Raw genomic sequence first — 27065 nt, 5'->3', positions numbered from 1 at the left:
TCCGCCTTGTGGGCCACTGAGCGCCCCCTGCAGGATGAACTGTGTGTGTACCACAGGAAACAGTTATTAGACACAGTAGTCGCCCAATGAGTGAGTACTACAGAAGTGACGCATGACAGCGAATCTTTGAACTATAAAAACCATTTGAAAGTTTTTCGCCACGCAAACCGGTCGCATTTTACTTTACATTAATGCAGTTACAAGAGAAAGCTTTGTAACGCTTGAATGACAGTAACTGTTAATTTTGCAGTGCTTTGTGACTGTGCATTGTCTCACTAGAGCATCAGTGTTAGTGAATTCAGCAGCTCCACAGTGATTTAATTCATCACAATGGTCGTGTTGAAGAGTTTACCTCCACCCAGCGAGGGCGTCCGGCTCCAGCAGGCCGAGACAACCGCGGTTCTGGACGGGAAAAGACTGGGATCTGGAACTCTGTTTGTGGCTGAGGCGTGAGTGTCTGTGCATGTTTTAACTGAAGCATCAGTGTTGTGTTCACGTGGCACGTGTGTTCTACATCAGATGACACCTGTGGACACATTTAGTCATTTATTTATACATAAACTTTGAGAATAAACATATTATGCCTAGGAAGGGTAGTAGACACCTCACGAAACGAACTGTGGTAGAACAATGGTACAGTGATGGCATCAGATGGTATCTGTCTATCATATATGTTTTATTTATTTTATATTGTTTGATATTTGATTATTTAACACATTACCTTTTGGACATTTACTATAGTAAACTCATTATGTTTATGTGAAACATGTTTAATAATTAAGCTGTTCTGTTATAACAGTCATCTGTCCTGGTTTGATGGTTCAGGGATGGGTTTCTGTCTTGAATACCCTTCCATCAGTCTGCACGCAATCTCACGAGATCTTAGCGCCTTTCCAGAAGAGCACTTGTATGTGATGGTCAATGCAAAACTGGACGGTGAGGCATCATGGTATTGACATTTTGCCAGAGGTTCTTTTCTGAGTCTGAGTTCAGAAGTTCTGATGATCTTCATTGTGTCTTCCAGATGAAGGTGACGCAGAGCAGCAAGAAAAAGCTCCAGATGATGCACTAGAGGATGAGGAGGAGAGTGACAGCGACAGCGAAGACTCAGGAACCATTACAGAGATTCGCTTTGTGCCCAGTGATAAAGCCGCATGTGAGTGTGTTGAACGAACACAGATGAGTTCATCGTCAGCATCACCCCTTTAGCGAGTAACAGCGTGTGTTTGTGTGTGCAGTGGAGCCCATGTTCTCCGCCATGTGTGACTGTCAGGCCCTGCACCCGGACCCTGAGGACGCCGACACAGATGATGACGATTATGAGGGAGAGGAGTATGACGTAGAGGAGGCGGGTGAGTGTCATTCGGACCCATAATGCATCTAGTGCACTGGTTCTCAACCTTTTTGACTCCAAGGTCCCCTGCTGTCCAAGGTGATATTTAAAGGCCTCAAATGTAGGCAAAGATATTTCTGGTATTAAAGCTGCTGATGACAAAAAAGTTTTTTTTAAGCTTACTTTTTTATTTTATTTACACAAACCAAGAGTGGCAATTTATTAAAGTAATGGAATAAACTACTTATAAATAATAAAAATAAAAATATTTACATTCTGTAACTGTAGAATAATGAGACTATTTTTAAATAATTAACATTACATTCCATAATTCTATAATAATGAAATAACCTGCTTATAAATAATTCAAATTAAAAAATGAAATTCTGTAATTCTAGAAGTTTTAAGAAATCAGTCCCCCCCCAAGAGTTCACACTTTTTATGAACATTAAATTTACATGTTTTTAGCCATTCATGATTACAAGAATTCATGATTAAAAATATTTTTAATCCCAAATGGCAATTTCTCAGCATGTGTATTTTCATTATTTCCATGTCTTTTTAAAGATTTGACCAATTTCCATGACACTTTCAGGTCTAGAAATCTCACTTTAAAAAAAAAAAGTGTGTCCAGGTTTTCCAAGACGGTGAGAACCCTTGCTTTTAAATAAATTAATAAAAACAAATTATTCGAATTAAAATAGAAATGTGATGTCAGCTTACATAGCTGATTTAGCTTATTTTAAGTCATTTTAAGCCATCTTGAGGCCTCCTTTGAAGTTTGCTGAGGCCCCTTGGTTGATCACTGATCTAATGACTCCACTTTCGAATGGATATTAAAGGGTTAGTTCACCCAAAAATGAAATTTCTGTCATTATTTACTCACCCTCATGTCATCCCAAACCCGTAAGACCTTTGTTCATCTTCAGAACACAAATTAAGATATTTTTAATGAAATCCGAGGGTATCTCAACCCACACATAGGCAGGAACGTCATTGCACCTTTTGAGGTCCAGAAAGGTAGTAAAGGCATCATTAAAATAGTCAACTTGACTACAGTGGTTCAACCTTAATGTTATGGTTAAAAACCTAATTACATTTTTTTTCCTTTTATAAAAAGGTCCTCACCATGAATATAGCCAAGGTAGGTCATATGGTGTTAAATCATAAACAAACAGATAATGTTATGAACTGATGAGAATACTTTTTTTGAACCGCTGTCATACGTTGTTGACGTAGTAAACACAGTGAAGGCTTCCTTGTTTACGTCCGAACGCTGACTCATTATTGGCCGAAGCTGAACACGTGAGCATCACGGCGCATGCATGTGATGCAGGAGCCGGCCAATAATGAGTTGGCTTTTGGACGTAAACAAAAATATCTTAATTTGTGTTTCAAAGATGAACGAAGGTCTTACAGGTGTGGAACGACATGAGGGTGAGTAATTAATGACAGAAAAGACCCTTTAAAGGTGGTACAGAGGATGTTTTCGCCGACCGAGTTTTAAATGAGCGCATGCGGAAGAACAATCCCCCTCCTTCACAGCTCATTTCAAGTGAACGCCTCCCAAAACTCGTGCACGAGTGTTTGTTTACCACCGGCATTCGCTGTGTTATTAAGCTGGGCACACATTTTACAACTAGCTAAAACATTCTGACTGTGCTCAACATACAGCGATAGTTTCCTGCTCCTGAAGCAGATTTATATACTTTCACATGGAATTTGAACACCGACTGTAATCGCAGACTGAACGCAACTGGCTCTGACTGGACACGTTTGAGCGCGATCAGTCATAAGTATCAATTTACATTCATAATCGGCCTTACAATCGTTAAGCCGCGCGCACACACTTAGTGGATTCATTATGTCGGACTCACCGCAGGTAACTCATAATCTGCAGTTGTTACTCCTGTCTCCTGACAAAAACATTGCATGCGGCGCCTGTGGACTGTGGAAAGTTACTGGAGCGCGCACAGGCAGTGATTGACAAGCCAGAGGGCTGATGTTTTTAAGGCCCTACCTCGTGCACAGATGATGTATATTAATAATATTCCTTTCAGTGCACCTAATAAATAGTCTTTTATCAGTTAGTAAAGACAGTTTCAATGTATAAAACAAAACATCCTCTTTAGCACCTTTAAAGACTGAAAAGATCTGAGACTGAAGTTTGGTGTCTCTTCTAAAGCTTTCACATTGCTTTTGTATTGTTCCTCTTACACACTTTTCTCTGTAGAGCAAGAGCAGGGTCAGGCAGACGTTCCCACATTTTACACCTATGAGGAGGGCTTGTCTCACCTGACATCAGAGGGTCAGGCCACACTGGACAGACTGGAGGGGATGCTGGCCCAGTCAGTCGCACAGCAGTACCACATGGCCGGAGTCAGAACCGACGAGCCATCTGCTGCATTTGAAGGTCCGTCTGTGTTAAAACTCATTATGGATTTGATTTATTAAAGTAGTGATGGTTTATCTGTCCAAGAGAGGGCAGTTTTGTGTTGTTGAAGGTTAGACAACATATTGAATTTAACACTGATATAAACAAAGCTGTGAGGAAAAGACTTAGTCTTTTAAATGGCACGCACCATATATAGCACCTAGATCACATAATTTTCACATCACACAACTTTTAAAACTTCTATGGAGTTTTTGTCTATTGAATTTTTTCTGGAGAGACATTTCACCAGCTGAACAAATGAACACACAGTAATTCTATCCCTCACAGCTTTGTTTTCATTCCTGTCAACTTAAATATGGCGCTACCCTGACTAAGATCTATGTTAATATTAAAATATAGGTAACACTTTACAATAAGGTCTCATTTGTTAATGCATTAACATGCATGCATTTTTTTTTACAGCATTTATTAACCTTTGATAATGTAAGTAAATAAAAATACAATTGTTTGTTCATGCAAGTTTGTAGTGCATTAACTAATGTTAACAGATCTAACTTTAGATTTTAAAAATTGAATAGTAAATGTTGAAATTAAAATCAATGAAGATTATTAAAAACTGTGGAAATATTGTTCATTGTTAGTTCATGTTAAAGGTGCAATAAGCGATTTCTGAGAAATGCTTTTGAAAGTGAATCTGACTGAGCGCCACAACACACTTGTAGCCAATCAGCAGCAGGGGTCATGTACAATCATGATGGGGAAGGAGAAAGAGTGAGCAAGAGGGAGATTTTAAGAAAGACTATAGAAAGAGAAATGGCTGAGAGACATTACAAAAGAGAAAAGGTTAGAGGAATATCACTGGAAAAAGCTTTAGGAGTTAAAGAAGGCCTGCTTCTGCTCCATACATTAGTGACATTGGTTTTCTTTATTTCACAGAATCGAGATATGCTGTTGTTGTAATGTTAGATGTAGTAAAAGGACTGTTTTGAGTGTCATTGTTTGTCTGGAGCTGGTGTGCTGCTTGCGACTAACAATGAACACCTGCTTCCACATACTCTTGTGTACTGTATGTACGTTTTTTGTTCTTCAGTGTCGTTCATTCGTCATCTTTGCTTTATTTTTTGTGAAGCATGATTTTGCTTTGCTTCAGCTATGATAAAAAGACATCCACTCTTGCATTGTTTGCATTTGGGGGGCGGAGCAATGAAGGGAGGGGCGTGTTTATTTAGGTTGTTTCTCAGAAATCGAAATCGAAATCGAAAATTTAGTCAGATGAAACCTAAATGTAAAGTGTTAACAAAATATATGTAACATTATATAACATTCAAAATATAAAACTGTGGTAACTTGGTCATCAAAAACACAAATTAAAGAATGTTTGTGAAAGCTTTTTACGCTGTTTGATTGACATTCCAGATTAATTTACTTGATTTTTAATGTTATGAATTAAAAAAAAAATGCACATGTGCAGCCACAAGATGGCAGTAACAGAGAAAAATCATGCAACTTTTTACCTCACATGATGCTAAAAGAGTTCAATTTAATGTTTTACTTGCAAATGCATGAATGTTTTATTCAGTGTGTACATAAGATTTATTTCAGTCAGCTAAGGAGTGTTGTGTGAATTGAAGCATTCTTGGTGCTGTGTCTGTTTAGCTGATGGGGGTGTGTCTGTAATGAGCAGGATTTCCTGAAAGCTAATGGATCTGTAATGAGTAAAGCCCAGTGAAGCGGTGCAGGGTAGGATGCTCGTAACTTAATAGGGTGCTTAAACTTTTTTTTTTTTCTTTTTCCTGCTTTCAGATGGAATGGAAGTCGACTCGAGCACAATCGCTGGACAGTTTGATGACGCCGATGTGGATCACTGGTAAATACACACCTGTGTCTGGAAAGTCCATTTCCAGTCCTGGCCAGTGTTATTTTAGTATTATTTATGAACTCATAATATTAATATATTGGATTAGCTTTTTTATGTTTTCATTTTAGTTTAAGTTTTTGTACTTTTGTGCTTTTGCCATTTTATTTAGCTTTAATTTTTATTTCAGTTTTAGTTTTAGTAATTTTAGTAATTAATAGTACTTAAAGTTTAAGTTTCAAGTAAAGAAAAATAATTTTTAATAGTTTTAGTTTTAGCTAACAAAAACAACACGGGTCCTGGCCAGAAAATTCTAACTGTTGACTGTTAGAATTGGTCATCTTTTGCTCACTCACTTTGAGCAATAATTCATTAGAAAATGTAGATTCTATCATTATTTACACCTTCATGATATTCCAAACCCATATGATCCTTATCAGATCCACCCAATAACATTAATGAAATCATCATTCTGTGTTAACTCCTGCATGACTCTGAATTCTTCAATCTGTTGACAGATGGACTGTGTCTCTGTACTGCTGATTTAAGCACTTCATTGGGGCATGCTGGGATACTGGCCGAGCCCACCTCTCAAAGCTCTTATAGCATTTCTGTCTCCCCTCGCTTGAATTTAATGGGCTGTTTTACACCATAGCCGTAAGTTTACCTCAGCCACAGCTATGTGTAGATCCCACTAATGTATTTTGTAGGTTTCCCTGAAGACCGTTTTGATGTTTGTTAGCGATTTCAATAAATACAGCTGTTTTTGTACCAAAGTCTCATTTTTTTTTCCATATTTGGTGTTTTGTTTCTGGTACATTCTTTTTGTAATTTGTTGTGTAATGTGTTAAAGTGTGCTAAAAATACTCAGTTAGCTCATTTTGGGTTGTTCTCAGTTTGTAATAGTCAGTCAGATGTTTGAGACATTCTTGCCTAATAATTTCCTGTGTATTTCCTCACAGGAGAAAAAATATTTTTTTTTAGTGAATCCATCCAGCATTCACCTAGTCTCAGGAAACCTTTCAAGAAATGTCTGAATTGTTTTAGAATTTATATTCTCTGTAAGGAAATCAAGCTTATTGTCAAATTTAACATTAACTTACTGGCAACAATTATCCAGTAGCTGCTGTATTTCATACCACAGTAAAATTACCGTAAAAATAATTGCTGTACTTTGTTTTACAGTATGCTTAAAACTACTCGTTATTTTTACAGTTAATTATTATTTTATTTTAATTTTATGGTTATATATTCATTAACACAATTTATTGCTTCACGTCAACTTTATTTAGGTTTCATCTTTTATATTTCTGAACTGATTTACCAGCATATTTCATCAACTAACAAAATAAAATTAAAGTCATACCACTAAAATCACATTAACACATTGTGCCAGTGGAAAATAAATATTAGAAATATAAAAATAAAAGTTTGAAGAGTTAAAGTACTTAATTAGTATATTAGTATACAACAATAACCAGCGAATAAATATCATCTTAAAACCACATGCTATAAAGACTCTTCCCCCTGTCTCACGATGGTTCAGCCCGTCTGCCGGCGCCGCTGCGGGAAGGTAATGCTGTCAGCATGGCTTAAAGGGGCTCTATGTAGGAATAACACCCAGTGTTCAAAATAGGTACTGCAGTCCAAATTCAAAATATTGTTTGGCCCGCCCCCTTGTTCAAAGACGCTGGTTGCCAGCAACAAGAGGTAGCGCAATTCACAATGAAATCTGAGGAGACTTGCACACTGTAAATGATGAGTTGATTTATCTGTTTTAATATGCTGTTGTGCATAGAGATTCTTAGATGGATTCAGAGGCTTTTTAGGTCAGGTAGAATCTGCGATTCTCTGACCCAGTTTGTTTGTTGGTTTCCATGGCTACAATACACTGTGTTTTCTGCCATCTGGCAACATGTGATGTCGATTTAACTGGGAAATGAGTGCCAACGTATTTATACCTTGAAGTTGCAAACAACATTGGTAAAAAAAAAAAAAAAAAAAAAAAAAAAAAAAGCGATAACGTGTTTTAAAGTTGACCTACTATTTTCACGTATGCTTTTCCTCTCTGCTTCACCTGTCTGACTAAGAAATAACATCAAGTGGGAAAAAAAGAGAAAGGTTAACCTACCATACTCTTGTTTCTTCATGATGAGTCTGTCATGCGTGAGGAGATGTGTGGTTTTTTTTCGCGGTCATTTAGTAGCCTACTGTATTTAGATATACAGTAGGCTAATATTTTCCTAGAATGCATTTCAAATCTACAGTAACATACTGTACACAGCTTATACATTTGGAAAGAATACAGTAGCAAGCTGTGAAAATGACAAAATCTACAGTAATATGCTGTACTCAGATCCTACAGTAGGGAACTGTTGAGAACACAGTTTAATAGAGTACCTCAGGGATGACGCATTTTTGTAGGCAAAACCCAGAAGCGAGTTAGCATTTTAGGGCTTCCGGTTCCAACGCCGTAAAGTTTATGGGTTTTTTGAATGGGTTTTTGCTAAATCGCCTGAAATAAGGTCTGTGGTTAACAAAGCCTCTAAATATTTTCACGTTCTGATCTATGACATAAAACACCAGTAATAAACCGCTTGTGATATTTTTAAACCTTTATTGTGTCTTAAAGGTCCTGTTTTTCGTGGTTTTTTGAAGCTTTGATTGTGTTTATAGTGTGCAGTATAACATTTGTTCATGTTTCGCGTGTAAAAAAACAGTATTTTTCACATAATTTACTCATCTGTATGCCGCTGTTTCCACTGTCATAAAAACGGGCTGATGACTTCCTTGTTCTATGAAGTCCCTCCTTCAGAAATACGTAACGAGTTCTGATTATGCCAGCGTTTCCTGTGTTGTGATTCGACAGCAGCTTAGCGAACCTTGCCCGGAAAGGTCACGCCGCTTACCATAACGTGGAGATGCATGCGCTCAGTGTTATTGTGAACATGTCTTTAATTTTACCCTATCAATTTGAGCCGGAATCAGACCCGGTGATTGGACTGCGGGATGAAAATAACAGCGTTTCGACGACATGGCGACAAACACACTCTACAAACGCAACTCTTGTGTATTCCTGTGGGGTGCGGAGTTTAGTCAAAAAACTGTTTTAGTGACGTCATTAAAGAAGGAAGTAGAGGGATGTAGTCCAAAATGGCCGTTCGATGTAGGCGACTTCTGTTAAATAAAATATCTCACTTGGCATTGAACTTTGAGCTTTAAAATTTTACAGATTTTATTTATACTCTAACAACAACATTACACACTAACTAAAGAACATTACACACTAACTAAAGTTTGAAACATGGGATCACGAAGAACGGGACCTTTAAAATCAGCGGTTGCTAACAAGTTGCTAAAAGGGGCTACTTCCTTTGGCGGGGACTTTAGACATCATCATTAAAAACAGGACATCTGGACAGCATTTCTCATGAAAAAGTGGATAAGTATTCATACACAGCACAGATCATAATCAGCGAGCATGTTTTTAAATAACGTTGTTTTTTAAATACAGTTTGAGGAAGCTTGGTGGTGACGACGTTGAACCGCGACCATGGTGTGCTGTAGTCCGTTTATAGCCTACTGTTAGCCTTTTATATCTGACCACTTTATTTAGGCTTCAAAATGTATTTATGTTGTTTTAACTTGTAAAGATTATCTTGATAGACAAAACGTGTAAGTTTCATAACCCTTTGTTAAACACAGAGCTTTTTTTCTGCGATTTTCCAAAAGTCTATGGGAAAAATGCATAGGCTTTCAACCGAGGGAACCCGTGCGCCGCTAACTTCCGGGTTGGCCTACAAAAACGCATTATCCTTGAGGTACTCTATACTGTGAAAAGAACGGAAATCATTTACAGTGAATCCTTTTAGGGCCATTAAGAATGTTTGGATTATGCATATTTGAAAATCATTACTGAAAATGAGAATTACAAAAAACATCCTGCTTTTATTTTAGGGGGTTTGGGGGTGAAATGTGACCTGAACATTGGAGTTTATGAGACTCATATCGGAGCATACCACACAACTCCATCATTTAATCATTTAACATGGTTTTATCCAAAGAGACTTACAAATGAGGAGAACAATAGAAGCAATTAAATTAACAATAGGGCAACAATATATAAGTGCTGTGACAAGTCCTAGTTAGTCTAGCACAGTCAGTCCAAGTTTTTTTCTAAATAAATAAATAGAATATTGTAAGTTAGTATTGACGGGGTCATGTGTTGATGAAAAATATGCATCTTTAGCTGTTTCTTGATAATGGCTAAAGACTCAGCCAGGAATGACCTGCCCAGGAAATAGTCAAATAAAGACAGTGAAAGTGATTTTGTGCCTCTTTGGGATGGCACCTAAGTCTTGAAGTAGAGAGTTTAGGTATAGTGGTGCAGAGCCAGTGGTCATTCTGTAGGCAAACATCAGTGCCTTGAATTCGATGTGAGCTGCTATTGGCAACCAGTGCAAATTGACGGAGAGGTGTGATGTTCACTCTCCTCGACTCGTTAGAGACCATTCATGCTGCCACATTCTAGATAAGTTCAAGAGGTTTGACAGTACATGCTGGAAGGGCTGCCAAGAGAGCATTATAATAGTCTAGTCTGAATAGAACAAGAGCTTGGACAAGGAGTTGTGTAGCATGCAGCGATAAGAAGGGCCTGATCTTCCTAATGTTGTTTAGGGCAAATCTGCAGGACTGGGCCATTCTAGCAATGGGGTCTGTGAATTTTAGCTGAGTGACAATCACAACTTCAAGTTTCCTGGATATTCTGGAAGGAGTTAGTCAGTCATTCTTTGCAAGGTTGAGTTAAAAGTGGTGGTCCTTCATCCAGTCCAACCTCTGTCAGGCAGGCTGAGATGTGAGCAGCTACCGTCAAAACAGAGAACGAGAGGTAGAGTTGTGTGTCATCAGCATAGCAGTGATAGGAAAAACCATGTTTCTGAATGACAGATCCTAGATTGAGTAGATGGTGAAGAGAACTGGTCCAAGCACTGAGCCCTGAGGCACCCCAGTAGCTAGACTTAGAAACCTCAGACACCCCTCCAAGACACCCTGAAGGACCTAAGAGGTAAGACTTGAACCACTGGAATGCGGTTCCTGAGATTCCTATTGTCATGAGGGTTGACAGCAAGATCTGGTGCAACCATGACAAAAGCAGCAGACAGATCCAGCAAGATCACTACTGTTGATGGAAGCTCTTGCCAGTCTCAGAGCTTCAATAACCGAGAGCAAAGCAGTGGCCGCTTTTCAAGTCCAAGTTTTTTGTTGTCCAGAAGGTTGTTCTCAAGTGTCTTAGCAATGAATGGAAGAAGCCTTGGTTACTCATTACACTCTTGTTTGTTTTTATGCTTACTCATTGTGCCATCGAGATGACTGCCCATAAAGGTACTAAATGATTAGTAAACATTTATTTTAATTACAGACATTACAAATTATTAAATGTAAATGTCTGTAATTAAAGCACCTCTAATAATCCCAATATGCTGTATACCCCCATAAAAGGATAGTTCAACCAAAAATGAAAATTTGATGTTTATCTGCTTAGCCCCAGGGCATCCAAGAGGTAGGTGACTTTGTTTCTTCAGTAGAACACAAATGATGATTTTTACCTCCAACCGTTGCGGTCTGTGTCGTGGAAATTCTCAATACAAATCTGACTTCACCACTGAAAATTTAAACAACTCCTAGTTGTTCAGGTGCCTTAGGTGCCTTAGAATTAAAAATTTAACCTCGGCATAGTTAAATAACAAGAGTTCAGTACATGGAAATGACATACAGTGAGTCTCAAACTCCATTGTTTCCTCCTTCTTATATAAATCTCATTTGTTTAAAAGACCTCTGAAGAACAGGCGAATCTCAACATAACACCGACTGTTACATAACAGTATTATTTGCATATGCCAGCCCATGATTGAGGCATTACACAAGGGCAGCCAGTATTAACGTCTGGATCTGTACAGAGCTGAATCATCAGACTAGGTAAGCAAGCAAGAACAACAGCGAAAAATGGCAGATGGAGCAATAATAACTGACATGATCCATGATTACATGATATTTTTAGTGATATTTGTAAATTGTCTTTCTAAATGTTTCGTTAGCATGTTGCTAATGTACTGTTAAATGTGGTTAAAGTTACCATCGTTTCTTACTGTATTCACGGAGACAAGAGAGCCATCGCTATTTTCATTTTTAAACACTTGCAGTCTGTATAATTCATAAACACAACTTCATTCTTTATAAATCTCTCCAACAGTGTGTAATGTTAGCTTTAGCCACGGAGCACAGCCTCAAATTCATTCAGAATCAAATGTAAACATTCAAATAAATACTGTACTCACATAATCCGACGCATGCATGCAGTATGCATGACGAACACTTTGTAAAGATCCATTTTAGGGGTTATATTAACAGTGTAAACTTTGTTTATGCACTGTTTAAGGCAAGCGCGAGCTCCATGGGCGGGGAGTGTGAGCATTTAAAGGGGCCGCAACTTGAATCGGCGCATTTCTAATTATGCCCCAAAATAGGCAGTTAAAAAAATTAATAATAAAAAAAAAATCTATGTGGTATTTTGAGCTGAAACTTCACAGACACATTCAGGGGACACCTTAGACTTATATCACATCTTGTAAAAAAACGTTCGATGGCACCTACAGTATCTCTAGGTAATTAGATAGTTGGCACGGGGGCAACAAATGGCTGAAAAAGCAAGACATTTTGAAAAGATTTAGCTGGGAGAACATCTAACGACTAATTAAGTTAATTGATATTTCTGTAACATGATTCATTATAAAAGGGATGTCTTAGAGAGGCAGAGTCTCTCAGAAGTAAAGATAAGCAGAGCTGTGAAAGAGTGCATAAAAAGATACTGGAATACTTTAAAAACAATGTTCCTCTACGTCAAATTGCAAAGGCTTTGCAAATCTCATCATCTGCAGTGCATAGCATCATCAAAAGTTTCAGAGAAACTGGAGAAATCTCTGTGCTTAAGGGACAAGGCTGAAGACCTTTATTGGATGCCTTCGGGCCCTCAAGCGACACTACATCACTCATCGGCATGATTGTGTCAATGGCATTACTAAATGGGCCCAGGAATACTTCCAGAAACCACTGTCGGTAAACACAATCCGCCGTGCCATCTGCAGATGCCAACTAAAGCTCTATCATGCAAAAAGGAAGCCATATGTGAACATGATCCAGAAGCGCGGTTGTGTCCTGTGGGCCAAGGCTTATTTAAAATGGACTGTTTCAAAGTGGAAAAGTGTTCTATGGTCAGACGAGCCCAAATTTGACATTCCTGTTGGAAATCATGGACGCCGTGTCCTCTGGGCTAAAGAGGAGGGAGACCTTCCAGCGTGTTATCAGCATTCAGTTCAAAAGCCAGCATCTGTGATGGTATAGTGGTACATAAATGCATATGTTGCATGTTTTGGAAGGCACTATGAATGCTGAAAAGGTATATAAAGGTTTTAGAGCAACATGAAACAAAAAATACGTCAAAGACGACCACAAACTCTTCAGCTGCTGGAAACCTGTATCAGGCAAGAATGGGACCAAATTCCAATACCAAAACTCCAGAAACTAATAACCTTGATGCCCAGACATCTTCAAACTGTTTTGAAAAGAAGAGGAGATGCTACACCATGGTAAACATGCCCCCGTCCCAACTATTTTGAGACCTATATCAGGCATCACATTTGAAATGACCTAATTTTGTGCATAAAATTGTAAAATTTCTCAATTTAAACATTTGTTATGTTATCTATGTTCTATTGTGAATAAAATATTGGCTCATGTGATTTGAAAGTCTTTTAGTTTTCATTTCACTCAAATTTAAAAAATGTCCAAAATTTTCCGGAATTCGGGTTGTACTTTTGTTGTCTTTTGAGCATAGAATCTTTAGTACATCTGTTCCACACTACCTAAATCACACTTTGGCTGTTACTTTTGTTGTCTTTTGAGCATAGGATCTTCTATTTCTTAGCTGCGCAGCATATACCTGACACGACTTCCAAGTTGTCAGTCGTATAATGCATGGCAATGGGAACTCCATGTATAAGGGACGAAAAAAAACATGCACAGACAAATCCAAATTAAACCCTGCGGCTCGTGACGACACATTGATGTCCTAAGACACGAAACAACTGGTTTGTGTGAGAAACTGAACAATATTTATATATTTTTTTTTACCTCTATGTCCAACTGCCTTGAGCATCTGGTGTGTGAGATCTAAATGCACTCTGATGCCAGAAGTGATCTCTCACACTCATAGACACATACAGGCAAGAGATCACTTCTGTCATCAGAGCGCTTTTTCAGACCTCACCAACCGGATGCTCAAGGCAGTTTGACATAGTGGTGTATTAGAGGTAAAAAATTATAGAAATACTGTTCGAGTTCCCATTGACATGCATTATACGACTGACAGACCGCGACGGTTGGAGTTAAAAATCATCATTTGTGTTCAACCTACATCTTGGATACCCTGGGGGTAAGCAGATAAACATCAAATTTTCATTTTTGGGTGAACTATCCCTTTAATATACTTCCTATGTATGTAACTATAAATAGACTCCATTACTGTATTTCACACCATAAAGAAATCTTAAAATGTTTTGTTTGTTTCCAGTAGTCAAACGTAAGATTAAAGCTGTAATTTGACAGCACATCAAAGTCCATCAAGTCAATGACTTGCATTCATGTGTGAAATGTCTTATGCAACCAACATCCCACAATTTTTCATTTTCATTTGTTCTTTTCCATTTTCATCTATTTCATCTATTGTCTTTTATTGCTTTGGCAGCTCTTACTGAGAAACAAAATGCCATATCAATTTTGTTCAGCACATCTGTGAGTTCACAAAGAGTCAAAGGTCCATCAGAAACTATTTCACAACAGCCTGTCTGACCTCTCAGGTTAAATAACCACTGAGTCGTGTGTTTTTATGTAAAGTTTAATTAAAAACAGCCTCATTAATAGATTTTAGCACTGCTTCATGTCATTTCTTATAACACAGGAGTGTGTTATGCCATATTTCACATTCTGCATTTGCTTGTAGACGTGGTACTCTATCTGGTCTGGTTTATCAAGGTTATGTTACCCAGCATAATCCAAAGGCACTGCAAAACTGTGCTTAAGATTAGTAGTCCTACTATAACATTTACCTATTACTAGGTAAGAATCATCGCTAGTAGAACAAAACACAAAATAGTATCCCAACACAGCACTGTTAGAACACTTCACATGTCTTATTCCAGGAATGTCCATTTGTTAAGATTTTTATGAATGTTGCTGTAAACCTGCACCTATGTGTCATTACATAATCACTGTGCTTCATGAATATATATGTTGTCATTAAAAAATGACATTTAAGACATTTTGAAAACAAGAATGTCAGTAAAACCCTTCTAAAAATGAAACCATTAAGGTCCCTTCAGATTCATTACTTTGAGATAAGCTGGAAATATTCATATTCATATGTCATATTATATATATTCACAGTATATCTACGTATTATGCATGAGTAATTACTAAGTACTCTAAAACAGTCTTAATTCACTTCATCTTTTTCTTCTTGAGTCCATTAGAGTTCAGGTGCTTTGGAATTGTGCTTTTTCCTGAAATGGCTGGGATCACTTTGTCAAAAAGAAGCAGAGAGCCTGTCATACCTGTAATGACACAAGAAGAGTGGAAAACCAGCATGAACCTCTGAAGATACTGGTGAAACACAGAGAACTGTGAATTTTTTGCTGTTATTAACATAAGTGAACATTCATGGGCTGGATCTGAGGTCTGTGTATGTTGTAGGTTTGGTTTGTGACAATATAAACATTTAGAAATTATTCTCAAACATTCTGTCAGGTAATTTTAGTTTCTTGCAAATATGTTTTTCGATCGGCACTAAAGACCTTCGTTCATCTTCAGAACACAAATTAAGATATTTTTTTATGAAATCCAAGAGGTATATGACTCATCCATAGACAACAATATAATCAACACTTTCAAGGTCCAGAAAGGTACTAAAGACATCATTAAAACAGTCGACATGACTGCAGCGGTTCAACCTTTATTTTATGAAGAGACAAGAACACTTTCTGTACGCAAAAACAAAACAAAAATAATGAATTTATTCAACAATCTCTTCTCTTCCATGACAATATCCTTACGCAGTTGCCACAGTAAGCACAGTCAAGGCTTCTGTGTTGTCAGAACGCCGGCTCAGGATTGGCCAAAGCTGGTCACATGAGCAGCACGACGCACTACTGAATTTGCTGTTTCAAAAATATTATTGCTCTAGAAACAGAATAGCTTATTATTTTATAGGTAGAATTTTAAATTGTGTATAATTTATATAGCCTATTTAAAATACATCAATGATGACGCAATCGTCTGGGCGGAAGTTTGATACTGCGACTCCGCCTCCGGGCTACACTGACGATTCTTTCTGCGCATGCCCAGGCTCCAAAATTCTTTCTTTTTTTTTACGTTTTTACATCCGTTTTGGCTTCAGTTCAATAGAGTGCCTCAGGGATGACGCGTTTTTGTAGGCCAACCCAGAAGTTAGCGGCGCACGGGTTCCCTCGGTTGAAAGCCTATGCATTTTTCCCATAGACTTTTGGAAAATCGCAGAAAATAAGCTCTGTGTTTAACAAAGGGTTAAGACACTTAGACATTTTGTCTATCAAGATAAACTTTACAAGTTAAAACAACATAAATAAATTTTGAAGCCTAAACAAAGTCGTCAGATATAAAAGGCTAACAGTAGGCTATAAACGGACTACAGCACACCATGGTCGCGGTTCAACGTCGTCACCATTCAAGCTTCCTCAAACTATATTTTTAAAAAAACAACGTTATTTAAAAACATGTTCGCTGATTATGATCTGTGCTGTTATGAATACTTTTCCACTTTTTCATGATAAATGCAGTCCAAATGTCCCGTTTGTTATGATGACGTCTAAAGTCCCCGCCAAAGAAAGTAGTCCCTTTTAGCAATTTGTTAGCAACCGCCATTTTTAAGACACAGTAAAGGTTTAAAAAAATCACAAGCGGGTTATAACTGGTGTGATTTATGTCATAGATCAAAACCTGAAAGTATTTAGAGGCTTTGTTAACCACAGACCTTATTTCAGGCGATTTAGCAAAAACCCATTCAAAAAACCCATATGCTGCGTCCCAATTCGCATACTATGCGTCCTAAATAGTACTCGAAAAAAGAATTAGTATGTCCCAAATCGTAGTATGTTGAAATGAGTATTCCAAAGATACCCGGATGGTGTACTTTTTCCGGTTAGAATTCGAAGTGCAGATCCGTGCACACTTCTAACGGCTAATATTGCCCATAACACATTGCGCTGTGTACGAGGATTCGATTAGAACTACAAATACGAATAAAAAGTGTTTAAAAACTACAAACATGACGGACGTGCGAGGTACGACGGTTAAGATAAAGGGGCTTGAATGATTAATAAGCAGTGTCTAACCTGACAAAAAGATATTTATTAAATGTTATCCACATTATATTTCATCTGCAACAGCATTGTGAACTTTTATAACGATGTGTTTGGTCATTAACTTTTAAATGCATCATTATGCAAAGATGAGGAGAGTTCTCTGCATGAAAGACCCATGACTGGCAGATCAACGTGCGACTACATTTCTCTCCGAAACGGTAGGAAAATAAATTTAATTCAATGTGGAGGATTTTAACTGTGACAAGATGATTGACAGGTAGTTTAAACAGTTACAGGTTGAGTAACTAAGCAACAGAACGTCCGTTAAAGACGCAGTTATGACGAGGTAGTATGTCCCAAAACTTGCATACTCTTCTACTACACACTCAAAAGTATGTACTTTTTCTTTACAAAACATACTTTTAGGACGTAGTATAAGTAGGCGAATTGGGACGCAGCAATAGACTTTACAGCGTTGGAACCGGAAGCCCTAAAATGCTAACTCGCTTCCGGGTTCTGCCTACAAAATGCGTCGTCCATCTTTTTTTTTTTTTTTTTACAGTCTATGATGCTGCCGCAGGAGCCAATAATAAGTCGCCGTTCTGACATAGAACCTGGAAGCACTGGACGTAAACAACATATGAGAATGACACAGAAGAGAAGTTATTGCTGAATAAAGTCGTTATTTTGGTTTTGGTTTTGCGCACAAAAAGTATTCTTGTCGCTTCATAAAATTAAGGTTGAACCGCTGCAGTCACGTCGACTGTTTTATCGACGTCTTTGATACCTTTCTGGACCTTGAAAGTGGCAATTATGTTTTTTGTCTATGGACGAGTCATATAATTTACCTCTTGGATTTCATAAAAAAAAATCGTAATTTTCGTTCCGAAGATGAAGGTGAGTAATTAAGGACAGAATTTTCATTTTGGGTGAACTAACCAATTATGCTCACCTAGTATTGGTCCCATCCAGTACACAAAACTGTAATCAGCAAAAGTGTTTCCAGGACAGGGGAACTGTATTGAGAATGCCAGTGCTGGGTTGAACACAGCTCCGGTGAGATGTCCACCTTTACAAAACACAGTACAGAAGTTTCAGACAGATAGGTAGGTTGGCTGTTTGATAGACAGTTGATTTGACAGCCAATAAAAACACTTGCACAGGTCATACAGTATTGTGGTGGTACCATGGCCATGAATAGTTAGCATATTTGTACCATGGTACCACCGTGGAACTTTGGGTTAGTGCACACACCCGCATAGACTAAGGTGGTGATGACAGCAGCTATTGCATGAACCCGATATTTCTCTTCCACTTTGTCCACGTGAGATACAGCAGTGTGCATCACAAACGCGCAGCTCAGCTCCACCGCGGCGGCCTGCAGCAGAGGGGCATTAATTGGGCTGTTCGTGCATTTAAAGGCCATCAGTGTGTGCTGTGCATGCATGCCAGAGAGCGTTAGTGACCAAACGCGAGGCATCACGAGCCGTGCCACCACAGCCGCGATCAGCTGACATGAGATCCGTGCCAATGCGCATCTGCGCGTGAGAGTCCCGCGGCAGAGCTGCTCAAGGGCGCCGGTGGGGTTACAGATCGCACCGTGGAATGAAAGCCCGTGGACCACCGAGATGAGGTACGTGAGGGTCAGTCCGATCTGCGGCTCCACTCTGCCCACCTCCGCGAGCAGCTTTAACTCGTGCGTGCAGGCGCACAACTGAAAGGTGGAAATAAACTCCAGCACATAGATGATCCATGTACGATTTGGGAATAGATGTGAAGCAGTCCTTCTCGCCACCTCACTAAAAACTACAATTCCCACCAGTAAGGACAGAGATACGGTGAGATCAGCCATCTCTGCCCTGCCTCGCTACGAATAATCGTTCAAAACTCTAATCCAGTCAGGCAACTTTAGAGCGGTTCCGCCTTCGCGCCATTTACCCCTCCTACTGCAATTCAATCTGTGCAGTTTACTATGGCAAAAGGCTTGACTCATGAATATTAAATAGCGGATGCATACGTTGCTTTAAAAACTTCCTGGAGTGCTCAAGCACGTAACCTTAATAATATTCATGAGCCATCCTTTATCTTAACAGCATTCGTATTTCGTCAGCTGACCAGCGCCCACATCTGTCCTTTAGCCAATCAGGCAGGAGAATGTCTTGTTACGTGAAAATATTCATGAGTCAATCCTTTACCTTAGTAGGATTTGTAATGAACTTCGTCCGGTGTTGCCAGATCACCAGAATAAACATTTGTCTGCAAGATAAATAAATCTGACCACAAATGACCAAATATAGACTCCCTAAATCACTGCAGGCTGTTTAATCTAACAGAAAATTAGATACTGTTGAGACAGACAGTTTTAACTTAAGCTTCTTTATAGGCTAATATAATATCATCCTGAGACTCAAGCATAGACTTTTGTCCACTGTTTTGGATGTTATATGTTAGCAAATGTCTTTGACATCGTACAAGTGAATAGGGAAATATATATATATATATATAATATATTAATATGAAATATTAGATATTCATATGAAATATTAGATATTCGTATGAAAATGTTGCCAATTACACCCATTATTACACTTATTTTTTCATTACATTTTGCTCCAAGAACACATTAATATGCAAATTAGATACAATGTATCAATGCATTGTATAGAATGGGAAAATATACTTATTGCCCTTTTTTCACACATATTGCATAAAGTAAAACAGTATATCAAATCATTCTGTTATATCTTTCATAATATAGTTGAGAATCATCTTTAGACAATGTTTGGTTAAAGAAAATCCTGAAACCTAAAAATTGATTGGTGAATAATAATGACAATAAAAAAAATCCATTGTTTTTACCTATTCATTCATGCCTTGTTATTTTCTGAAAAACAAAGTCCTGATGTCCACTACAGAGGACATTGCATAACATATGAATAAAATATATTTTTTCAAAAATGTTTTTTCCCCATTTGTTTTGTATGCTCCAAGCAATGTAATGACAATAATAATAAAAAATAAATTCACAAACTTTTTTTTTTCTGGGTCTCAGGAGGATATAATATAATATAATATAATATAATGTGAAAAAATATAATACAAAAATATATAATCAGGTAACATTTAAATACATTTTAAAAAAATAATGTGTGATTAATAATAAAAATGCATAAAAATGAAATTAATAAAATCGCATTGCAACATATTTTTGATTTCACTGTGCATATGAGACATGATGATCTGGGCAAAACTGAAAAATACAATTTTTGCAATAAATTAAAACAGGTAAATACACAAATACAGACATATGATGTCAAAACCAACCAACAGTTTTCATGAAACAGTATGGCATTAGGTATTTTGATTATAATAGCTAATAAATCTTAATAGGCCTAGTTCATTTGGTTACTTTGATGAGTTTATTTGTACGATATTGCATACATTATTCATAATAATAATAATTGGTGTTTCATCAGCTGGAGTTCACCGTGGTATTGACTGTTAACTGTTGTCACCTGCAGAGGGCGCTGAAATACTTAATAACGGGGTTTCGCATGACATCATTAGAGATGAACCTAATTTTATCAGATAAAAGCAAAGCCAACAACTAATTATTTTTCTATAGGTCGTGTACAAGCCAGAATTACCTCATATCCTAGCTTTACATTTAATACTTTCAATACATTCTAAATTATTACATACCCTTTAGACATCCCATAGTTCCATTGCCTGCCTATCTATACCTATCTGTCTGTCTGTGTATCTGTCGGCCGCATCTTTGCTATTTCTTATCCAAATATCCGACTATCCAAACATCTCGAGTTTGTACCATGAGACCAGCTCATCCTCCAGCACACATGTGGTGTCTTTAATATTGCATGTTCCTCCTCCACTGGTGCAGGTGACGCGTCTCGTGAGCGCAGCGCTGCGTGGGGAACTAATGACCACTGGGATCGCGCGTGGGCGGCGCTTCACGCAGCAGGTTTGTGTGTGTCTCTACAGCAGCGAGACAGACAGAAAGACAGACAGGAGAAGACTGGAGCAAATGAGCGCGGAGAGACACTGAATGCGTGACAGAGCGAGGGAGAGTCTGCTCGGGGAATTCACATTCGCGTTTTTGGACAGAGGTGAGTGCTCTTTACTGCTGTCACGCGTGTCGCGGAGCCGCAGTCGCGTTCACCGGGATCTTGCGTGACGCGGAGACGCGCTGGCTGGCGTGGGGCGCGTGTCTGTGGAGAACAGACATAGAAAGCGCTGCTTATTCATTACAGACAGCACACGGATGTGGCTTTATCAGCAGGAATTGCACGGATTATAGTGATTCTTCTCCTCGTTTATGTGGTTTGAGATCAAATAACACCGTCTGATCTCGGCTTTAGTTACATGTGCCTCCAGCAAAAGGTATGATTGCCTTATATTCAATTCAGTTGTAATAATATAAACGTTAAACAAAACAAAACATACAACATTATATATTATATGTATTATAATTAAATAATACTATTGATAATGTCTGTGTAATATTTGTTTTTTTTGAATACAATAAAATATGTAATAAAATCATAGCTATTTCATGTAATTAAATATAAAATAAATTCAATATATAAATTATAATAATGGATATTAGATATTAATATTACACAGTAAATTATTGTTAATATCATTATTTTCAATGCAGTTATTGTCTGTGTTTTCATTTATGGGGTACTTTATGCATTTATATAAAACGCTATAAATATTGTTGGCTCTTTAATGAATTGATTATGTTTCTCTTCGCTTTGGATAAGTGAATAAATGTAAAAATAAGGGCCTAGTTATCCAACAGTCTGAATATGCTCATTCACTATTTACACTGTTGGGCGTGTAAGCAGCTCACGACTGTCACTGTGTTCACACTGGACAAATGAGAAGTCCAGTCATAAATACTACTCGATTGCTTCTGATGGAATCTGTATTATATTTTGGAAAAGATTCTGTAAGATCCATGAATCTGAACAGATTTAACTGAAACTGAGAATTTCAGGTTTACCATGGGTGTTTGATTCTTATTAGATCCCTTGGATTGTTTCCAAATTATTATCTAAATACCATTAGCATTCCTTCTGGATTTTTAAATATCCATGAACCTTGTCAGTGTTCGAACTACATTGGGTTAGTGAGTTTGGCATCCTTTGTCATTTGATAAAAATAAAATAGCTATACAGGTTCTTAATACGCTGAGGCTTTTACAAGTGTACTAAAAAGCATAAATTCAGAATGAAATTCTTAGGGTTAGCCTACTTATGTGGTTTTATTGCAGTGGTTTTTCAGTATAGTTGGAGGATTTGTTTGACATCCTGTAGATAATAGTATAAGTGTAAGATATGAGCAGTGGTTCAGCTCACTTTGGACTGAATTGGGTCACATGTATCAGCAAAATCCTTAAACCTGTTAATTCAAGCGCATGTTTCTTCCGGGATATCTCACCACGGTCTGATATCTGTAAATGGCCTGCAGAAGCTCTCCTATGCATACGCTTAAAAGGTAACGAGGAAGTGGTAAATAGCACGAATGCAGTCTTTCACTTCTGAACAAAAATGTGAACCAACCAAGTGGCTTCTAGTTTGTGGAGCACAGTGTTTTCATTCTCATAGCGTTGTCGTCATCGTTTAACAGGTATTTTTAGCAGTGAGATGGTGTCATTGTGTTGCATGTTTTTCTATGAGCCGAAATGCTCATCCAGTCTAATTTTGTCTAGGTGTGATGTAAGCATTTTTGCATGTGGGACTCTAATTGCTTGAAAGCGCATGCATGAAGTACCAGCGTCTGCAGATCTTTAGATATCAAACCGATTCATTTATTGGGGGGGTTGTGCTGTCAGTGTGAAGTGGGGGTCGCTGATTCAGAAGTAAGCACACCCTTGGGCCACACGTCACCATATGGTTTCAGCAACACCCTGTTTATCATCCCAAAACATGGGACAAGAAACCCAACCACCCCCTCACAGATGTGCATTTGGCCTAGAAGAACTGCTGTGACTTCATACTCATTGTTATGTGAGTGTGTCTGACTGTAGTTTTTGATCAGACCAGATTTGCAAAGGCATTTACAGTCAGTTAAAGAACAAATGATAAGCAATATATTTCTATTATCTGCACGTGTATTGTCTTGTGGATAAATTTGTGCAATTTGGATTAAACTATGGCATTTCTATACCAAATCAGAATCTGTGCAAGCATACACAGAAGTTTTTTTCTATTTTAGTATTTAATTTCTGCACCACTTGCGACAACAAACGTGATTGTTTATTGTAGACTTATGCAGAAAATGTAAATGTCGCTTACCAATTAGAGTTGTCAAAAGTAGCAACTTTGGTACCAAGTCAGTACTGAAATTTTAAAAATGTGACGATACCAGCATTTCCCCCTAGCATTTTGAGCGCTGTTGAGCGGATTCTTATTCACCTCTGATTGGCCATTGTGTTCATGCACTCAACAGATATGTCTGTGTTTGGCTACAATGATCAAACGCTGAAAAAAAATGTAAATACATCTTTGATGCACTTGCACAGATACAACACAAAAACATTAACTTAGACATAACTTAGCCATAGACCTATTTGTTGAGTGTGTGAACACAATGACCAATCAGAGGTGTTTAAAATGCTAGGGCGAAATGCTGGTATTGTTACATTTTTAATTTCAGTACTGACTTGGTACCGAAATTAGTACTAATGTGATAGTAACCCTATTACCAATGTACAAATTGTCACCATTTTGTTACAGTATTATGGATTGTTGTAAAAATTGAAAGCTAGTACCTTCAAGTTGCTAATGTTTTTTATACCCCTTTTTATTATTTAGGTCGGTATGGTGTTTTAATGTTTGTCTTTATCCGTTTTGGTCATTTATTTACACGACAATGGCGTTTTGGGGCTCTGAAAACACAAACTTTTGAAAACGAGTTTCAAAGTGCACGTTTTTGAAAATGATACCTTTATAATCTCTGGCTAAACTGGCAAATTTGTGAGAGCGGTGATGTCATGCGCATGCGTAATATGTGTTCAGTCTATAGGCGCGCAGTTTTTTTTTACAAAGTAACATCGCCATCTATTGGCCTGGCAGCAGAATACAGCGTTTTTAATCATTTTTGCAGATCTGTGTGAACGGGATCAATGCAACAATGCTTTTTTCGTTTTCAGTACCATCGTTGTCGTAAACATGTTCACCAAAATCAAAATGCAGTAAAAACTGTAATATTGTGAAATACAAAAATTAAGAGTAACTATTTTCTATTTGAGTATATATTTATTTATTTATTTATTTATTTATTTATTTATTTATTTATTTATTTATTTATTTATTTATTTATTTATTTATATTTTTAAGCATAATTTATTCCTGTGATGCAAAGCTGAATTTTTAACATCATTACTCCAGTCTTTACTCTTAAGTGTCACACACTCTCTGAAAAATTGTAAAAAGTTGTCACTGGGACTGTACCCTTTAGAAAGGTACCAATATGTACCATTTAGGTACTAATATGTACATTTAAGATTGTTTTGGGATAAATAATGTACAAAGATGTGCCTTTTGAAAGAGTACCGCCCTAGTAACAACTTTTGTACCTTTTTTCCCCTTCAGAAACCATTCTAATATACTGATTTCCTGCTCAAACATTTCTTATTGTTATCAATGTTGAAAACGATTGTGCTGCTTCATATTTTTATATAAACTGTAATATAATTTTCAGGATTCTTTGATGGATAGGTAGTTGACATTTGAAATTTATTCAAAATTTTTTTACTCTTACTTTTGATCAATTTAATGCATTCTTGCTGAATAAACATTCTTTCTTGCTGTCCTCAAGCTTTTCAATGGTACATGTGATGATCTTCTCTTATTTTGTTTGTAAAAACAATGGAAGAAACTAGTAAGAGTAGGTATAAGGAGGTTCTACTGATGGCATGTGGGAATATTCTTTTTCCTGGTCTCTCTGCGAGTGATACTAACAAAAGCAAGAATGCAGATTATGTTAGCCAGTTACAGCAGTGGACAATGCAGCTACTCTGTTGCCTTGCAGAGATGGGAGTAAAAAGGGTTTAATCTTAAGGTCTTGTCTTTAAAAAAGAAGCAATCTTAAGGTCACGTCCTTAAAGAAAAAAAGCATTGCAAAGGAAGACTGTGGGAGTCAGCAGTGGGCTCCGGTCCTTTGGTATCACTGGTCAGATGCCTGTTTGCAGGGGTGATTTTCATGTGACTGCTTAAAAGTGTCATATAATCAGTAGAAAGATTTTCCTTGATCTTTTGAAATAGTTCATTGTATTCTGATTATGAAACTAAGCTGAAATAACGTCTCGTTCCACCCACATTTAAAGATAAACAATGCCTATTTGGAGCTACGAAACAATACTGCACTGACATCCATGTTGCTCCCATTATGTAGTTTATATTCATATTAAAATGGACTTTGCTCAGGAGCTGTATAACAAGAGCTGGATGCAGCATTCAGAAACAGAATTTTATAACCTAATTTACTTCTGAAAATACAGTCCATGTACCTTTGTGAAAGTTCAGTGAGTTTGTAGCATGGGTGCAGGTTTTGAATTTGCGTTTCTGTGGCCCATTTTTTTCCTGCCTTTTTTATTGTTATGCAATACCTGTCATTGTACATTATCATCTCAGAGCAAGGCCCCCGAATGAGTTCAGAAGAAATGAGCCACGGCATTTCTGTCCACTTCTCCTCTTCCAACCCCCTTCATTTACCCAACTCCAACTCTTCCTCACCCTTCCTCCCGCTCAGCACTGTATGTCACATGGATTTTGGACTGCAATGCTCAGGACAGTAAGAAACCACACAGAGCACCCTAACAGTGCTTAAAAAATCATAGCAACTGCATAGCAACATGCTATAAACCACTCAGACCACCTCAGCAACTGCATAGTACCGCGTTAGAAAGAACCCTTTAAGAAAACCTTAGTAACTCCATAGCAACTTGCTAGCAGCTATTAAAAAAAAACCCTTAGCAACTGCATAGCAACGCTCTCGCATTTATCCCACGCCCTCCTATGGCAGTGTGTTTTGCTTAGACTCTGATTACTTGCATGCACTTAAAGGTGCCCTAGAACATTCTTTCACAAGATGTAATATAAGTCTAATGCTGTGTTCACACCAGACGCGACTTGCGCGAATAAATCGCGCTATTCGCGCGTAGTTGGACGCTTGAACATTTTGAGTTTACTCGCTTCATTCGCGCGTGACATTCGCTTCATTCGCGCGTGAAAATCCCTTCACAACAGACGCGAATTCGCGTCATGAGAGGGGCTCTCCCGCTCCTTTATGTGTCCCAGACTCTCCCACTGCTTCTGCACACTTCCTCTGAATAAACACAACTTGTCAGTGGGGAAATAATTGTAAATTACAGCGAATAAGCTCAATTGGTCGTCTTTAGTTGGCTTGTAGTCTCAATATGTATTTATATATATATGTATATATATAGCTCAAATTGAGTAAAGACCGTTTTTTACAACTTATCAGATTGTCCGACCTCCTCACTCACTTTCTTTCAAACACGGTCCTTTTTATTTCTGTTTCTATAAATGTATGAAGATGTGCAGCGACGATGATTTTGTCCTCCATTGTTGTTTCGAATTTCTGCCTCAGCTCGCTACGTCACGTCACTACTAGAGCAAGCTCCCGATTGGTTAACGTGGCGCGGAAATTCGCCAAAGTTCAGATTTTTCAACTTGCGCGATTCGCGCGAATCGCGTCATTCGCGCGAATCGCTCAATTCGCGCCGCGTCATTCGCGCGAATCGCGTCATTCGCGCCGCTTCATTCGCGCGAATCGCGCCGCAGGATGTCAATTCGCGTCTTTGCATTGACTTAACATGTAAATCACTCGCGCTTACCGCTTCATTCGCGTCCGGTGTGAACGCACCATAAGGTGTGAATGTGAATGTGTCTGTGAAATTTCAGCTCAAAATACCCCATAGATTTTTTTTTTTATACATTTTTTTAACTGCCTTTTTTGAGCTCTCAACTATAATACAGT

General features: G+C 37.9%; 3 protein-coding genes across 5 annotated transcripts in view; 2 read left to right on the top strand and 1 right to left on the bottom strand.

The window, feature by feature from the left end:
• The first annotated feature begins 68 nt into the window (after positions 1 to 68).
• On the top strand, positions 69 to 6340 carry clns1a (chloride channel, nucleotide-sensitive, 1A). Of its 2 annotated transcripts, XM_067389151.1 has the most exons (7): positions 71 to 449; positions 800 to 936; positions 1025 to 1156; positions 1239 to 1352; positions 3567 to 3746; positions 5532 to 5595; positions 6102 to 6340. In XM_067389151.1, coding segments are annotated over exons 1-7 (747 nt in total). In that variant the 5' UTR covers positions 71 to 330; the 3' UTR covers positions 6103 to 6340. The 2 variants fall into 2 exon arrangements, with proteins under 2 accessions (XP_067245251.1, XP_067245252.1); XM_067389150.1 differs by lacking the exon at positions 6102 to 6340 and having other exon boundaries at positions 69 to 449; positions 5532 to 5599.
• An 8212-nt stretch (positions 6341 to 14552) lies between these two features.
• On the bottom strand, positions 14553 to 18974 carry aqp11 (aquaporin 11). The gene is made up of 3 exons (XM_067389147.1): positions 18288 to 18974; positions 17986 to 18102; positions 14553 to 15248 (listed from the first exon to the last, which is right to left on the bottom strand). Exons 1-3 carry the CDS (start codon positions 18883 to 18885, stop codon positions 15136 to 15138), a joined length of 828 nt encoding a protein of 275 aa, XP_067245248.1. The 5' UTR covers positions 18886 to 18974; the 3' UTR covers positions 14553 to 15135.
• Positions 18975 to 21021: 2047 nt separating this feature from the next.
• pak1 (p21 protein (Cdc42/Rac)-activated kinase 1) overlaps positions 21022 to 27065 on the top strand; it is a 64345-nt gene continuing 58301 nt past the window's right edge. Inside the window, exon 1 of one of the 2 annotated variants that reach the window (XM_067389146.1) lies at positions 21022 to 21160. Coding sequence is in view for 1 of the 2 variants with exons in the window: in XM_067389144.1 (XP_067245245.1) it covers positions 21417 to 21434 (18 nt within the window). In the remaining variant the exon portion in view is untranslated. The other variant, XM_067389144.1, reaches the window with a different exon arrangement.

Source organism: Chanodichthys erythropterus, chromosome 7 (assembly GCF_024489055.1).
Source record: "Chanodichthys erythropterus isolate Z2021 chromosome 7, ASM2448905v1, whole genome shotgun sequence".
In the NCBI taxonomy this organism is placed as follows: Eukaryota; Metazoa; Chordata; class Actinopteri; order Cypriniformes; family Xenocyprididae; genus Chanodichthys; species Chanodichthys erythropterus.
The sequence above is the reverse complement of the archived record's forward strand: the minus strand, read 5'-3'. Positions and strand labels throughout refer to the sequence as shown.